The sequence below is a fragment of the Pezoporus occidentalis genome, unplaced genomic scaffold, assembly GCF_034315485.1.
Source record: "Pezoporus occidentalis ecotype Australia unplaced genomic scaffold, CSIRO_AGI_Poc_V1 ctg233, whole genome shotgun sequence".
Classification (NCBI taxonomy): Eukaryota; Metazoa; Chordata; class Aves; order Psittaciformes; family Psittacidae; genus Pezoporus; species Pezoporus occidentalis.
The window spans coordinates 1291959-1309678 of record NW_026914212.1 but is presented as its reverse complement, the minus strand read 5'-3'; the positions used below and the strand labels follow the sequence as shown (position 1 = coordinate 1309678).

The following is a 17720-nucleotide window of genomic DNA, read 5'->3' as shown; positions in this document are numbered from 1 at the left end:
AAACAATTACACTATACTACACAGCAACATGCTTGGATGCTTGGATATTGTCTAGATAGCTTTTAGTTCCACCATTTTAACAGTTTAATTTGCAGTGACTCTGTTCTTGAGGAACATCTCTACATCTCATAGAATTCCTTCAATGTGAGGGAGCAGGCAGATGTTCTTAAAACCACCAATTTAAAGTTGGGTGTGGTAAGCAAATAATGAGAAGGGTGGATGGAGAATGAGCAGGTAACATGCCTCCTGGAGGTCCTGTCTATGAAAACAGTCATCAGCTTTCCTAGTTAGCATTTTAAGGGATATCTTTTTCTCATTACTTTAGGTTTTGAACCAATTGATAAATATGAACCTAAGAGTGTTTATGAACTGCCAGTCCAGGCTTTCTGACATGCCACTGAAAAGGTAAGCAATGCCGGGGTCAACAGGAGAGAGAAAGAAAAACCTGTTGGAACGTGCAAGCACAGAAACATGGTCAGGCATCTTAGAGGACATCTCAAGAGCTGCACTGAGCTTGTTTATATATAGCATCATTTCCCACAGAGAATTTGTGCATAGCTCGAGGTAATTCTGCTGGTTTACAAGTTGGATGCTTTTTATTATTTATATAGATAAAGTTAACTTAGTAATCTTAATGGTTGAGTCTTGCACATTCTGTTTGGTCCTTCAAGATGAACACTGTGATCTGTTCTAAGGTCAGCACAACCTATGTTGCTTGGAGACACTGGAGTTTTGGGAAAGCCGATGCCATCGGCAAGTTCATTTGAGAGTGGAATATTTACGAAGTTTGGCAGAAATATGTTCTAACATTTTCTTTCTGAAATTGCAGCTTTTATCGCTATGTTTTGGAGCCAGAGATTTCTTTCACAGCAGATAACAACTTTGCTCAAGGACCAATTGCCAAGTTTTTGGATATGCCCCAATCTCCATTGTTCACTTTAAACCTAAATACTCCTGAGAGCTGGATGGTGGAATCTGTTAGAACCCCATATGACCTTGATAATATTTACTTAGTGGAGGTAAGAGAAATCAACATGTTCGTAATACTGCATTTAAATGGTGTTTTTCCAGGGCTTATTTTTGTAATGGGAAAGAAATATGGAATTTTAAAGCGCTGTTGAACATATAACTGTGGATATTAACACCTTTTACATTTGCACCCTACATGTTTTCTAGATGGAATGCAGGTAAACTGAAGTTCGCTATTCTCAATTACTCATGGGTGCCTGAATCACAGGTTGAAAAATACTGCAGGATTGAAGCAGCTCCTACAGATGCTCTGAGTGTGTATATAACATTTCAGTGTCCTGAGCTAGAAACAAAGAAACTCGTTGGGTATTAAATAACTTCAGTTTGCTAGTTGAGGAATTCTTTTGGGATTAGAGCTCCCTACAGCTCATGGCACAGCTAAAAATAAGACTGTTATGTTTAAAACCTTCTTAGAAATTTTGAGGTAAGATCTAAGTCCTCTTCCCAAGAGGAAATTGTACTTACTTCCCCTTGCTCTGAAAAGCCACCAAACTGGTTTTAGCTGCCCTTCGCCTTCATAGCTTTTGTTGTTGACAAACTTTCCTGTGGCCCACAAAAGGATATGCAGTATAAATAAAACCGTAAAACTGGTTCAGCTGAAATCCACTCACTTGCAGTAGGTTTAGGAGCTGAGTGCTGCCGGAACAGGCCTTGAATTAGTTAGAATAATCATCTGGGCAGTGCTGCCCCACATGCATGGGGATAAGATAAGAAGGAAAGAAAGACTGAAGGGGCTGATGCTAAGCAGAAAAATGAGCTTTAAAAGGAAAAAAGAACATCTGTATGTACAGGTTGATGATTTTTCACTAATCTTTAATGGGATGGATAATTCGGTGCTAATAATCATTAAAATTAGCAGTTAACAGCAAGAGGTTAGTTTTCAGCTCTAGAAATAGTGGGCTAGTCAGTGGTTACAAAATGCACTACACTAACAAGTCATGGTGGGCACTAAAAACAATTCAAAATTAGGACATCCGTGTGTGATACAAAGTAGAAAATTCTGGATTTCATGGTACAATGTTACAATAATAAATGTTAAATGAGGCCGTCAAATAGTCTTATGTCCTGAAAGAAGCCATTATTTCATTGCCCTTGAAGAACTGCAGATATATATATATGCATATATGTATATTTATCTGCCATACATGCAATGAGATTGTCAAACCCTTTAAAACTGGCCTCTTGAAAAGCAACACTCTGTATAACCTTGTGGTCACTACAAATGTGCGTTACTTTCTCACTGAACATTATATTACTAATCTCCTCTTACTTCTGCATCTGATATTGTTTGGGAATATGATGCAGTATAGTGGTAGAGTCCAATATTACTAATCCTGTACTAGTTATTCCAAAATTTAGGAAATCGGGTGTTTGTTCATGTGTGCTTTATTTTTCTTGTTTAGTTTTGCTTGGGTTTAGGGTTTTTGTTTGTTTTTCATCTCTTAACTGTAAAACCATAAATGAACCACCAAATGGCTGATACTACTATGCGTTTCAAGCTTGACTCCCATGCCCTATCTTAGATTAACTGAAATGAGAGAAAGGGGGATTAAATGCTTCAGGCATTTGAAGTACCATCCAAAGCCTCCAAGTAAACAGTAGCTTTACTTTTGCAGGTGCACAATTTCTAATTCCTCATATGCAGCCTGTTGGTGCTGTAGCAATTAAACTGTCATTTTGGATGTGCAATGGCAGAAGATGCTTTGTGAGACCAGACTGATGTTTTGGTTATGTAGTGTTCTCAAGCTACAGCCGAATTTAGCCTGGTAGGGATCTAAGTTGGTTTTGTGTTGGCTTTTTTTTTTCTTTTTATTTTCTCGCCACTTTTTGGTGTAGGAAAAATGGAACTGGTATTTCTGACAGTACCCTAGCACTCTGTAAAGAGTGATGCAGTGCAAAACAAATATTTATTTCAGGTGATAAATACTAGATGAGACTACCTTTAAACAGGTTTAGATTCAAAGTCCTGGAGCCCATCATAACTTTTTATGAGATGCCAGACCTATCACTCACTTGACTACATTCTCAATAAAATGCTTAAAATATAAATAGTAAAATAGAGCAACAGTCCTTCTCTTTTCTTACCCTAACATCTTACCACTTGAGATTCAACTCTTTTTGGTCAGAGACACTCTTAACAATGTGTGTGTGAAGTCTGTCACTTGAAGGAGCTGAGTTATTTGAGCCTTTTTAGGTATTTGCTGGTAAAATTAAGTGTTATTTAATAACTGTGGCTATTTTAGAGAATAACTGAATCACTAAAAATTTGCACTTTTGAGCTAGTGCTGAATTCAACAGTATCTTTTACTTACAGGTGGACAATGTCGTAGCTGCAGAATATGAATTGGAGTATCTGCTTCTGGAAGGACACTGCTATGATATTACTACCGGACAGCCACCTCGGGGACTCCAGTTTACACTAGGAACTACAACCACTCCAGTCATCGTTGATACCATTGTTATGGCCAACTTGGTAAGCATTCAATTGAAACTGGCAGCAAATAACTGGTCCTCCAGTCAGCACAATCACTTGCATAAACTATGAAGCATTTTCTAGTATGTGGGTTATGGATATGTGGCATTACTTACACTACGAAGTTGCTCACAAATGTACCGGAACCACATCATTCCTAACTCTGATGTCTAAAAGCTTGCAGTGTAGTTAGATGTCTCTTACCTTTTCAAGATGTACTCCTTTCCTTGCAGCTTGCCGAGAAGAGTCTTCTGGAATATCTTAAAATGATGCCAATGTTCTTTAGCAACCTCTTTCCAGGGAAGGTCTAGACAGGGTACTCCTTAGACCATCCATTCTGGTACTGTAAGCCTCAGGTGGGCAGCTGTCTTGTTTTGGGACCCATTTCTTCAGGAGACCTGTGGAACGTATGGAGAGAGTCAGCAAGAATAGCTGACATTCTAGAAAATAGCAGAAGTGTGAAAGAATGGGAACTGCTTAATTTAGTTGAGGAAAGGTGATGGAAATCCAGGAGTGACGTGGTATGAAAAGACCAGGAACATGCCCTGGGCTTTTTTTATTACTCTGTATTTTTTATATATATATGTATATTACAGAAAGCAGACTGGTTCATGAAATTGCATGCACAACAGAAAACTGGAAGGGACATAGAAGCATGACTACAAATATTCATATCTTCTATAGGTGCAATAGTCTAAATCATAGCAGAAAATGTTCAGATCTGGAACATCAAACTCCAACAAGATGTGTATACAAAATTTGCATTTCACATTGTAATTTCTTAAGTTCTGCAGAAAAGATATCTGTAACTATATGATATGAATTATGTTACTGTTTGCTGTTGTAGATGAAATATCAATCTGTAGAGCTTTAGAAATTATTTAGATTTAGTTTTGTACTTTAGTTTTGACTTTTCATGCACTGGACTCTAGTTACCAATGAGTGTTTTGAAATCCACTTACTCCCTCATGAAGACAAGCTTTTGCATAAAAAAGCTTGCACTGTTCCAAACAAGGCACCCTGAAGACTCTCATCTATCAAATAATGCTGGACTTTTCCATATGCCTGTTTCCAATGGAAAAAAAACAACAGTTTTGAATAGAACTTCCGGGATTTTTTTTCTCCTGTTTTTAAGGACTTTAATGCCGTAAGGTTATGTTAATCAGCTGGCTTACAAATAACTATTTCCAGATTTAAACAGTGGGTCAAAATACATGACTTAAAAACCTGGTTTTCTACATTTGTGTTTTCTGGAAACAGACAAATACTCTTTTTGCTTTATAGGGCTACTTCCAGTTAAAAGCTAATCCTGGTGCATGGACTCTAAGACTGAGAAAGGGCAGATCTGAGGATATCTACAGAATATACAGGTAGGACAGTTAAAGCAGTAACTCAGTCTTTCTCTTGTGAAACTTCTGAGCTAGGTAGGCATTGTAATATGTGAATCTAAAAGTTCCCTTGCCACAGTGTAGTGAACTGAACAGCAAGGTACATTTTGTACTGAACATAAGTTACGTGAGATGAATGGAATTCATTCATTTTAAAAAACGCAGTAAGTGCATGTTCAGATACTTGTATTTGTTTCATTTCCACGTCTCAAACCTGTTTTACAATGCTAAGACTTAAAACCATGTAGAAAAATACATAGAAGAAAAAGAACACATTTCTGCATTGTAGTAAAGGTCAGTATTTTACTCTATTTTCAGCCATGATGGCACAGACTCTCCACCTGAAGCTAGTGAAGTTAGTGTTGTTCTCAACAACTTCAAGAGCAAAATTATTAAAGTGAAGGTGAGTTCAAAAGCTAGAGCTTCTCTTAAAAAACATTGTTTGACCAATAGTGGGGAAGAAACTTTGATTAAGGCTTGATGATCTACTTCCTACAAACAAGCACTTACGGCAATTTATGCAACATTCAATAATAAGAGAATTATCTGTAGACATGGTTTTGGTATTTTGAGACAGGAGAGAATAACATATAGTTGCTGTTCCATTTGTATGCCCATGAGAAACAATTACACTCATGTTTTACTGACTCAGTTGTGCTTGTGACTTCAGAAAAAAAGTCAGTTTTGTATGGACTGTATACATATGGTAATAAATATTCAGTGTATCCATTGAGCCAGTATTTTATCTGTTACAGATAAATTTTATTCATCTGGCAATAAATTATTTAAATAAAAGAAAGATTTTTTAATTATATATATATAAATAAGAGGTAAATTTAAAAGGTAAATTAGTAATTTGTCTTTAGGGTTGCCTATCAGATAACAAGAGCTGAAAAGATTAAGGAGGTCAACTGGTAAGACAAGTGATGGTTATCATACATCCGACTCAGTAGCCAGTAATACCATTTAGAAACATAAGGGGGAGGGGGAGCATTAGTTGGTTTCTTTTTTTCTTTGCCAGTCTCCGTCACCAAGAACCTCTCTGCATTTTAACTACCTAGAATAACATGCCTTAGGTGTCTGAAAACAGCTTTGCCATCCATTCTGAAAATGCTGATTCTCTAAGCAGCTTAGGTTACCTGTCAGTTCATTCTACCGGGCAGAATTCACATGGATACAAACAGAGCTAGTATCAAAATAACTCTATGGCTGTTTGTGAGTTGTGGTTCCAGTCACTAAAGCAGTATTATATGCTTTACAGGTTCAGAAAAAACTGGATATGATGAATGAAGATCTACTAAGTGATGGTACCAGTGAGAATGAATCTGGATTTTGGGAATCCCTCAAATGGTAAAACTAATTCAATAATAACCTGAAACTCTCTTAAAACTGGAAAACTATTTGATGATAGAGTTTCATCTGTGATATCTACTAAGACTGCTTGAATTTGGGGCTATCTTTCATAGGGATATCTTTCGTATAATTTCCTCTGCTGCTAGAGACCAGGGCATTGCTTTGCACCTGCTTGCCTTCCCTTATCCCCACTGCTACCTGGGAGCCTGTGAACATAGTTCATTTCCAGCAGCTGCATCTCTGCCAGTAATCTTTCAATTGATGTTCAGTGTTCACAGATAAGCCATTGGTACCTCCCCCCTTGTCTGCAGTACCCTCTCTTGTGGAGAATAGCCTGACCAGCATGGGGGGAATGATACCAAACCCCACAGTTACACTGTGTTAAACCAACATTGTAGCAATTCATCATCTGTTGCACTCTTTCCTATACAGCTGTCCCTTACTCTCTTGTCCTTTATATACATTTATCCTTTCAGGGGATTCACAGGAGGACAAAAGAATGAAGATGTGAAACAGGATAAAGATGATGTACTAAATATATTCTCAGTGGCTTCAGGACACCTGTATGAAAGATTCCTACGGTGAGTCCTGCAGTCTCAAATGATAATGTGCCCTGATTTCCACAGAAGAAAGGTTAGAATTTGCAAGAATTTAAAAAAGCCCCAAAACTTTCTCAGCAGCTCAGAAGTCCTCTAGATTGTGTATAACATTCACATGCTCAAACCAGACTTGATTTAATAATTGTCTCTGTCCTACATTTTCTCACTACAGTATAACCAAATCCAAATGTATTGTTAGGATACTGTAGAATAAGTTGTTGCTTTGGAAAAGAACTTCCATTCTCAAAGGACTGTGAAAGCCAACAGGCTGCATATTCTGACTCATTAAAAGAAAAAGATTGTGAGAGGTTTAGTTATTCTGTAGATAAAACCAAGCAATTTGCAATAGACTGCAGCTACCCAGTTTTAATTCATGTGTGAAGATCAAGTTACCTGTCAGTTACTAGACTAACTGCAGCTAGCCTAGCAATGTAAACCAGCAATCTGTAATCTGTGACACAGCTGATTTCTAGCAGCTGTTTCTGTAAATGCTTTATTTTTTTTCTTTTGATAGCATAATGATGTTGTCTGTGCTGAAGCACACCAAGACCCCTTTAAAGTTTTGGTTTCTGAAGAACTACTTATCACCTACATTCAAGGTTTGTAACTCATTAGAGATTTATTCTGTGGAGGGGAAAGGATTTGGTTTTCAAGTTGCAACCTCCGTAACATACTCCTGTGTAAGCACATGCACACCTGTCTGTATACCTTCTATTTTGACAAAGAATCAAGTTGGTGTAAGCCGGCAATTGTCTAGAAAGCTGTGAGAAGTAACAGGCAAGTTGACAGTAGACTCATGCTGCGGGTAAATATTTAAGAGAAGAGCACATATTAGGAAAATCATACTTGAAATAATCTGAACTGACACAAGAAAGGTGTAGATTTTAAGATAAAATTCAGGGCTATAAACTTACATCTAACACATAAAGGTTGAAAGACTATAGGAAAAAAGCCTACCAACAAAGCAATACTTGTGACTAGGTGTGGAGGCAGCCCCATAAGAGGAGACAGTAAGACCACATTTCAGGCTGATGAGGTTACATGAGTGGTGCATGGTAAGGAGTGGTGCAGGCTCTAGATGAGTATACCTGAAAATATTTATGGATTATATGTGAGACATCATAAAACAAACAGCAGGATTCAAAATAGAAACCATAGGTAAATGAATGTTAAGAGATTGCAACTTGCAGTATTAGGAAAGAGCATTTCTGAGAGAACCTTACATGTTCAGCATGAACTCAAGGGGAGGAAATTGGCAGTGTCCCTGTTGCTTCAACCATATGCTGTGTTATGACTGCTGTAGTCAATCACCTCTTGCAGTGGTACAACAAAACGCTTCCTTCCTCTCTTCCTAATGGCTTTGTTGTGTCAGCATCCCTTGACTAAACTATACTCTCTCAGTGTCAGAGGAAGCCTCACAGATGAGAATGTCAATTGCTTTGACTGTGAGGCTAGTTCTAGTGAAGAATTTCTCCAAATTACTTCCTCTCATTTCATTATTCCCAATTTCACTGCTTTGTACAGCCCTAAGAAACAGTTCTCCCATCTGAATTATTTTTTATGATTTGAGTAATGCATTCTTTTAAACTGATCTGCGGATCCCTGTAAAATGGCTTATAAGTAACTGTGTGGGGCAAAATGCCAAAATATGTAGTTGTTTGATGGCAGCTGGCTTTATAATTTGTATTGATTGTTCAGTTTGGGGTTATGTCTTTGAAGTAACAAGGAAACTATAGTTTCTCTTTGTGGTATTTCATTTTCTAATGTTTTGTGCCTTACTATAGGACAGAAGTCTGCCTCTTGTAATGAACTTTTCTTTTTGCTGCAGAGGAACAAAGAACTGAAATAAGCTACTTTTTTCCCCCCTCCCTCTGCAGGAATTCATCCCATACATGGCAAAGAAGTATAACTTCCAGTATGAGCTTGTCCAGTATAAATGGCCACGCTGGCTTCATCAGCAAACAGAGAAGCAGCGTATTATCTGGGGTTACAAGATCCTCTTTCTAGATGTGCTCTTCCCATTAGCTGTTGATAAAATCCTGTTTGTGGATGCTGATCAGGTAACATAGAGATTGAAATTACTCTGCATTTTCTTTTTTCTTTAAGAACAGTTTGTTCTTGAGTACAGTTTCTGTTATTGGAAAGGTTACAAGTTTGAGCCCTTTGCAGGCACAATTGATGGTTGATTCTGTAACTATAGCATGCTTCAGTGAGTGTTATTTTTCCTTCCTGTTCCCACAAAGATTGGTTTTGTTGGCCTGTACTTTTCTTTTGGCTGGTTCCTCATTCACTCACTCTGATTCCAGCCAGTTTGCCAAATAGATTCTTGTTTCACCCTTCCATTTTCCAGTTGTGACTGTTCTCCCAGCCTGCAGCTCACTTACCACATACGGTATTTTCTTAAGTCACTGAACACCTTCCCACCCCCCCCCCGCTTCCCACTTGGCCAGACTTGAGTGGCTTTCAGAGGAGCGGGAGGGCAAATCCCCTGTGCATGAAGCCATATTCTGCTGCAAAGCAAATGTTATAAGGCTTTGTACATGCTTATTGCCTGGAGGGTTTGGAAGTACAGGATACATTATTCCTTCAAAAAGATACATGAAACTGAGAAGTACAGATTATCAACACCTAAGTAAAAAACGCCTTAGGTGTTTTGGCATATGTACAGTGTGATCCTATGTCAGTTAAAACCATTACAACTTAAGTATCACCTAGTATAGATTTTAATCTATGCTGCTTTCATTTGAGACACTTTTTGTTGCATTTATAGAAGAGATATTAATGCATTTTTCCCACCAGAGTGATATTTTTAAAGTAGTATCACTGCCACATCATCTGCGTCAAGAAGACATTAAAAAGCCTTCATCCCTGAAGGGTGTGTGAACTTTACAAGAGGAAAGGATACAAAGGATCACAGCAGAGTTCATAGTGAGAATTCTTGCTGCTTATTAAGCAATAATTTGGTACTCCAGCTGTCAGACCAACCCCTATCAGTTTATTTTAAGCTCTATTTTAGTTTCTCCAACTCTAAGGGCAGCTCTAAAACACCTTTTGTGCTGTTTCTGTACTACATATGCACAGTGCAAAAGACAGAAGGGTATAATGGGTAATTCTTCTTCTGTTCGCTCAGTTGGAATTAAATCCTGACCAGCATTTCCAAAGAACTGGTGATTGGCTTCTGCCTTCTAAATAAAATGTCCTTTTCCTTCAGATTGTGCGCACAGATCTAAAGGAATTACGAGATTTCAATCTAGATGGTGCTCCTTATGGATATACTCCATTCTGTGACAGTCGAAGAGAAATGGATGGCTACAGGTTCTGGAAATCGGGATATTGGGCAAGTCATCTAGCTGGAAGAAAATACCACATCAGGTACTGAAGAATTAATTTTTTTCCTAATAGCGGGGGTAAGCTTTTGCTACTGCTTAGAACTAGCAGAAAACTAGCTGAGGTGAAAACAACGTTGCAGTGAACCACTTGTTGCTTACTGTTGCCTCTTTAAGGTTCCTTTGCCTATGGTCCATTTGAAGCCCTAGGGGCACTGAAGTTACTTTCAGTATGCTACAACTTTTACAGATGAAGAACTGAAGTGTTAACTAACCAGACATCTTCATTTGTTAATAACAAGTGTTGGAAGAAGGGACTGCATGACAGCAAAGCTAAGATAGATGTGTTGGAATTTTTTTGTATGTGCCATGACCTCGTTAGAACTGCTTTCCTGCCTTGTCTTAGATAATTTGATGTACTGCTACCAAGAGATTGTTTCAGCATACTGTATCTTGGGGTTTACTGGGGCTGCAGTAAGTTACCCATCAGTCAAATGTCATTACTAATTGCATCATCTCCATATAGTGCTCTGTATGTTGTGGATCTGAAGAAGTTCAGAAAGATAGCAGCTGGAGATCGACTCAGAGGACAATATCAGGGTCTTAGTCAGGATCCTAACAGTCTGTCCAACCTCGACCAGGTGTGTTTTTATTGGGTTTGTGTTGCTTTATGGGCTATAATGGCAGACTGGGACCTCTCCTTCCCTGGCCAAACTTCAGTCACAGCCAGATGCCAATAGCAGGTATTGATAGCATCAACCATAACAGCTGGGTGGAAACAACACCTTACCCTTAAATGTCTTAAGACTATCAAATTTTCCAGTATACTTCTAGACAAATACATCACACAACTGGGTATTTGTTTCTTGGGCTGTCTAGCTCTAAGTACTTTACTGTGCACTGACTTAACACCAAAATAAGACTTGTATTGTGGCAGATGATAAAAATAACACTAACGTTTTAATCAGTTAGGAATGGTTTTCCAAACTTATCCAGTACAGGTTTGATACTAGATTCATATTATTGGTTTACTATTGTTTGCTAAATAACTGATTTTCAACAAAGTAAGATTAACAGTTATAGTATGCAGTTTTTTCCCCAAAGGACTTTGTTTGTAATGAAATGTTGATTCAACATATATTTGCACTGGAAAAAAAAAAAAAAAAAATAAAATATCACACTTTCCAAAAGTTAAACTTCTCTATACTATCTGGTTTGAGGGTTATTCCTCCTACCCTGCACATACTAACTCACATTCTTCACACCAGGATTTGCCTAACAACATGATCCACCAGGTGCCAATTAAATCACTGCCACAGGAGTGGCTGTGGTGCGAAACATGGTGTGATGACTCCTCAAAGAAGAGAGCAAAAACCATTGATCTGGTAAGTACAGTATGGCTCCCTCAGTCTTATGTCACAAGAGTGACCAGTTTTAGAGGCACTTTCCTAACTTCAGATCTAGGTGCCTGTACTGTTACCTAAATGTTTCCAGCACTTCTGTTTTTTTCCTTTAGCTTCTGTACTTCTCTTACCTGGAGCAGTGGCATTACTGTGAATTTGGAAAGAGACTTTACCCTGTACTCCACCTAAACACAGGCATGCGTGGTTCACCAACAACAGATGGCAGTCCAGGGAGGGGGAAGCATACCTCTCTTTAGTAAATTAACCTTTTTCACATGTTAAGTATCTGAGCAGTTCTTATGTTTTGTTTGCAGTGTAATAACCCAATGACCAAAGAGCCCAAGTTGCAAGCAGCAATGCGTATAGTTCCAGAATGGCAGGACTATGATCAAGAAATCAAACAGCTCCAAAGTCTTTTCCAGAAAGAAAAAGAAACAGGAATACCAGCTGAGATGCCAGGACAACATACACACGGTAATCTTTCAGGCAGTTTCCCTACTACTTCGAGGTTTTTCCTATCTCTCTGGAGTAGTGTTAAGTTGCATACTTGCTCACTGTTAAGCTTGCACGATGCAAAAGCTTACATGGACAAGCTGTTAAATAATGTGTATTTTAATAGGACAGAAAGACCTTGGTGAGCAAGGCTGGTGTAACTTCACCTGCTTCTGAAACGTAGAGAACAGAGAGCTCTATTGCATGCTTATTCCAGTTCTGTTAAAGACCCTCACTGTTTCTGCAATTTTATGACCTGGCCTTATCTTAACCCTTAATTAAAGTGCCACTATACAGAATGGGTATGAATTGTACTTCAGTCATGGGTAACCTTGCAAAGAACAAGCCTTTGGCTGTTTATGTACTAATTTTCAAACCAATCTCCCAATTGAGGCAGCTGGAAACAGAATGTTCATTTTTCTCTCCTCTTTAACAGATCCAGCAGCACATGTGGAATTATGATCCATGGAGAAAAAAAATCAAGTTAGACTGTTTCACAGACAATTTTTATACGGAAAGCTAGGTTTTCTTCTGGTATGTCTGCAAAACTGCTGAATAATTGAATGGGATGATGTATGCATTTTTATTACTTGCCTTTGGGTTAATTTCTGAATATGAAATAGGATCGGGATTGCTGGAATTAGCAGTACTGGTCTTTTGCACCTGTGGTGGAGATGAAAGAGCCCAGGATGGAATTTGGCATTTCAGAAACAAAACTTCAAAATCCACTGGAAAAGCCAAGAGCCTGTTCCTTCAGCTGTTGCTGCCTCCACCACTGATGAAGATCCTGTTAGCCTCAGATCTGACTCCAGAGCTTGGAAATCACAGACCCATTGAGCCACTGGCTAGAACAGAAGTCCCAACCTCAACAGATGGAGATAATTTTTCCAGGTACCATTAAAGGTTCAGACTTATGCCTTGAATGGGATACTGTTTTATCTGCAGGGTTTCAAATGGTCTGAATTGCTTCTCAGATTTGTTCAGTATGCCCTTGGTTTTGTAAAAAAAAAAAAAAAAAAAATCTAGTATTAGATTTTCTATTTCCTGTCTTCATTTACTGGCCAATTTTTGATGGTTTGGCTTAATGTAAAGCTATCGCAATCTATTAAAATGTCCACCCAAATACAAATGCCTACACTTACAAAGTGAGCTAAACATGGAATTTGACACCCTAGCCCACCCGACTTGAATCAAAGTGCCCTCCCTCCTTCCTGCTCCAAGTTTAAATTACTCTGCAAAACTGGTAGGGCCTTAGTATTGCTGTGGTGCTCTGATTCACGAATGTGTTTTGTTATGAAATCTGTGGAAGCTTGGAAGTTTATCATCTTATACATTTCATTAACTTTATTTTTCTTCAAACAGATGTCACATCAATAAAAACTTTGGTGTTCTTAGGTCTTAAGCTTTAGTTCACACTCAGTCCTTTGGGCATCATTTCTGCTTGCACACTTGACAATCCTAATTTGATTTTGGGGTTTGTGAATATTTCACCTGCATTTGTTTTCATTCTGTGCCCAGACAAGACACAAGAATTAACCATCATTCATATCATTCATATTCATGTCAATTTTTAAAGGAGATACTGCCACAGTTCTGTTATGAACATACCAATTTAAAAAACTCAAACCCCGTTTCCCTCATTCTGTAGGATTATTGTCTGCTCCCCCAAAATGTCGAGAAGTTGAAGAGTTGAAATTTAAGAACTCAAGTAGTATTTCTAGCAGTAAAATATAATTCCCTATGTACTGGGATTGTTTCTGCCTCCCATGTTTTTATACAGATCAATGTTCTGTGCTGTAAGAGCATCACACTAAAGATAATCCTGACTTTATAAATTCTTCTAAAATTCTTCTATTATACATACTGTAGATGTTTTTGAGGAATCTAAACTCTCTAATTGCTGGCTTGAACTGTTCAATAGGGCAGCTGAACAGAAAAGCAACTCTTCTCCAGCCAGCTCAATAAAGGGCCCACATCCCTAACCCAAACTCTTAAAAAAAACATGTTAAAAGAAGGACCTGGGATCCCCTAAACACACATTGCTGGCACTAGTGACAAGGTCAGTAAATTAATCAGGAACACTGCCCATACGCCTCTGGTGGGTATCAGAAGTGGGTGATTCTAGAAAGGTATTGGAAAGGCCAGGTTTATAATCTCCCCCTCTCCTGAGGAAAAGCCTTGCGAACATGGGGGGCTGGATATCAAACCAGGAACTTCAAGAGTATGAGTTATCAGCTGAGGTATTTTCCACCCTGTGAGTTTCTAAGTTCAGAGAGTCTCCCTACTGCTCTCTAAGTTACAAGTCGCTTATGCTTTCCATCAAGACTGTTCCAGTTAAGGACAAGCAGACTTTAAAGGGATTTTTCTTTCTTCTAGTGCAAAATGCAATTATGTGCCTGCCCACCAATTAATTACATATTATGTTGATTAGCCTGTTCTAAACAGATAATACAGCACATGTAAGACTACCCTTTCTGTGTTCAGCTACCACATCTGCCTCTCTGGAGCACATGGAATGAATAGCACAGGATCAGGTAGGCAGCAGCTGTCCAACAGTTTCATTGAGGGCAGTAGAGGAGAACAGCTTAGGATGAATGGTGTGTGAGCAGGGAAAGACTCTGCCTAAGCCCTCAGAACAAGAGATGCCAGTTTTCTGCAAAACAAGACCCTCTCCTATCTAGAACCACATCTTGCTGCCTATATTATTTGAAGCTAAAAGATAAAGAAGCAAGTAACCTCTCAAATTCAGCACAAAATTTACAATGGTCTGTTCGGAGTTGAATAGGGAGCAAATATCCTTAAATGTCAGCTATAGGTTTCTCTTTTTTTTTTCCCCCCAGTTATGCTCTTCCATTCTAATAGTGAATGTATGTACTTAACTCTCCACTTTCTTTAACTGTAAGATCTAGGAAGCCATGGAGGATATTTTTGTTCCCTCTGGTTAACAGAGACCATGCTCTTCTGGTTCAGCTCTTTTTAGGGAAAAAAGATAGTAATAAATCAATTCACCACTGGTACAGAAAGAAACCATGAACATGTACTGTGATATTTGGAACCTTTTCCAGTATTCTTAAGAGTCCTGGACCTGTTCTCAAGTACATTATAAAATGCACACAGTACTAATCATTTTGAATGTGAACTGCTCCAGTTTCTTCCTGGGAAGCCACTATTTATTTGCACAGAACAGCAATCATACGGGAGAACAGTCACTTACTGTGAATCTGTGCACAGTGCTCAACTGGGCCACAAAAGAAAATTTCTAACAGGTCCATCTAGAAAGCATCTCAGAGCAAGTTGATTACTGAAATAGAGCTGCTTCTGATCATACCACTGATGGTCTGCTCCTCTAAACTATTAAGACTGATAATCAGAAATAGAAAAGGGGGATTACAGAGGTCACTGTAATTTTGGATCCCTCAGACTAGAAAGGCCACTTACATGAAAAAGTGATGACACTGTTCCCAGTCTTTGGATACAAGCAGCTTGCCCTCTTGGTGAAAAGAGTCATACTGAAAAACACCCAGTACTTTATTTTAAAAGGAAGATTTCACTGCCTTGCTAGAGAACAAATAGCAGAGGAATATGTTTTTAAGATTTTTCTTTCATTTAGCTCTTGGGATGTAAAGGAAATGTAAGGGGTGGGACATGTACAAAGCAGTGACAATCTTAAGAAAATGATTTAATATAAACTGTTTTGCATATCCAAATCTTCTGTAGTCTGTTCAGGAACATACCCTAACTCAGCGTAGCACTGATACCTACTGACCCAAGCCACTGGGAGTTGTTCTGTATTGAATGTTACCTGAACTGAGATTACACTGAGTTTCCCAGTACATTGGCAACAATAATATCCGTCTACCCTAATAAAGCCTTTTCTGTTCTTTACCCTGTGTCTCTCATGTCACTTAACTTTGGGTCTGATAACGGATGTTTTAATGGAGTTGCTTACAGGATATTTTTTACTTGTATTCAAGTGTTAGGATACTGTTGAAAAGCTTCTAGAAGAGAAAATTAAAGAGTTACTCCAAGCCAGTTCTTGTTAATTGTGGTATTAAAGTAACCCCTAAACTGAAAAACTGTCATTAAATGATAGAAGTGTTTTACACTTAAGGTAGATTTATATATTTTTCAACTTTACCTATTGAAAAAAAAACAAACAAAAAAAAAAAAACAAAAAAAGCAAACAAAAAACAACCAGGTGCTTCTACATCAGTTTTGTTCATTTGATTAAGTTTTACACTAACAAATCCATAGTGAGCACTCAGAGAAGTTAGGATTTTCTCAAACAATAATTTCAACTACAAAGCTGTGTCTGCATCTGTTTCTGTGGTGGGAATGAATTCCAAACTCTTATGGGACTCTTGCGAAAAGCCTCTCAACCAGAGTATCTTTATTAATCAAAGAGCTACAAAATAGATTGTTTTATACAGAAAGCTCAGTTGTATGCCATAGAAATATGTATTTGGTTTCCTGCAGCTGTTTGAACTCGCACAGGTTTGGAACTGAGAGCAAATCCTAGCAGACAACTGAAAGGGGATAAAGGAAGCAGCCAGAAAGAATAAATACATGCCATATGCCTATTGCCTCCTCAACCAAGAAAGGGTTTTCCACTACCCTTCTATTTAACAAAGTAAATATTTAAGCATGTGACTGTACATAAATAGAATCACAGAATTACAGAATGGATACATGGGTTAATGTCCGAGAGTGATTTTCCTCCACCCCCAAAGTGGTGGGGGTAGGGAAAGGGAGGAAGGGATGGGGGACTAATACAAGGAACTTACACAAGGAGTTAGAACTATAGTTGAGGAAAACCCAGTTTCTTTATGGCTTGGTTCAATTAGAAGGTGTCAAGCACTGCAAGATGCTTGTATTCTCTCATGGTCCTTTTTTAAAGGCCATGAGAGACAAAGGAAAGCAGGTACTCGAAAAGCAGAGGTCCAAGGTTACCTGAGAGTATTATGAGGTGAAAGGGTACCTGCAGAACCAGAAATACACACTGGCTGCACCCCCTTGCCTCTGGCATATCAGATCTACACTGAGTAAACCTGTGACCACAGCTTTGCTGGAGCACTAGCTAATCTCTCCAGAACAAAGCATGGCAAAACTCCTCTCACCTCCGTGTTCCTCCATGAGTAGCATTTGATTTTGATACAGAGAGCCATCCTTTAGTAAGGAAGCATGGTACTTCTACCAAAGAGTTTGACAAAGAATTAAAGCAGTATTTTACCCAAAGCTCTGTTCAGTGCTGCTTCTGGTATATTCAGCACAGCAGCTCAAGTCCCACTCCTATCCACACAGGAGGAACGAAAGGGAGGAAAAAACTCTACACTCATCTCAGGCACTCAATTCATTTCTTGTTTGCCTTGTACCATTTGGGCTCTAATGGGGGAACAGATCTGCAGCTGTGTGAGGGTAAGCAGTGCTTTGCCTCCAGGTAAACAAACCGCCTTTCCAGACACTGCTCTTGCTGCCTGTTTCCATCTATTGATCAAATACTTGCACTGACTTAACAGTCATTAAAATGCACTTGAGTGTCATCCAAAGTACAATAGCTAGGGTGCCTTTTACATCAGGGCTTAGAAATAGTGGCATGTAAGACTCATGCCAGTCTTACAAGCACACACACTTTGCTAAGCCTGAAGAGCTTCTCTCTA

General features: G+C 38.6%; 1 protein-coding gene across 4 annotated transcripts in view; it reads left to right on the top strand.

Moving 5' to 3' along the window:
• The window catches only part of UGGT1 (UDP-glucose glycoprotein glucosyltransferase 1), a 41508-nt gene extending 25560 nt beyond the window's left edge, over window positions 1–15948 (top strand). For 3 of the 4 annotated variants that reach the window (XM_062621769.1, XM_062621767.1, XM_062621766.1), the window contains 14 exons: window positions 326–405; window positions 830–1019; window positions 3344–3502; window positions 4787–4872; window positions 5209–5293; window positions 6152–6240; window positions 6720–6824; window positions 7357–7441; window positions 8720–8902; window positions 10054–10214; window positions 10695–10809; window positions 11437–11553; window positions 11886–12045; window positions 12500–15948. In XM_062621769.1, the coding sequence (XP_062477753.1) occupies window positions 326–405; window positions 830–1019; window positions 3344–3502; window positions 4787–4872; window positions 5209–5293; window positions 6152–6240; window positions 6720–6824; window positions 7357–7441; window positions 8720–8902; window positions 10054–10214; window positions 10695–10809; window positions 11437–11553; window positions 11886–12045; window positions 12500–12525 (1641 nt within the window). In that variant the 3' untranslated portion in view covers window positions 12526–15948. Of the gene's footprint in view, window positions 1–325; window positions 406–829; window positions 1020–3343; window positions 3503–4786; window positions 4873–5208; window positions 5294–6151; window positions 6241–6719; window positions 6825–7356; window positions 7442–8670; window positions 8903–10053; window positions 10215–10694; window positions 10810–11436; window positions 11554–11885; window positions 12046–12499 lie in introns of those variants that run through there. The other variant, XM_062621768.1, reaches the window with a different exon arrangement.
• Window positions 15949–17720: the final 1772 nt, after the last annotated feature.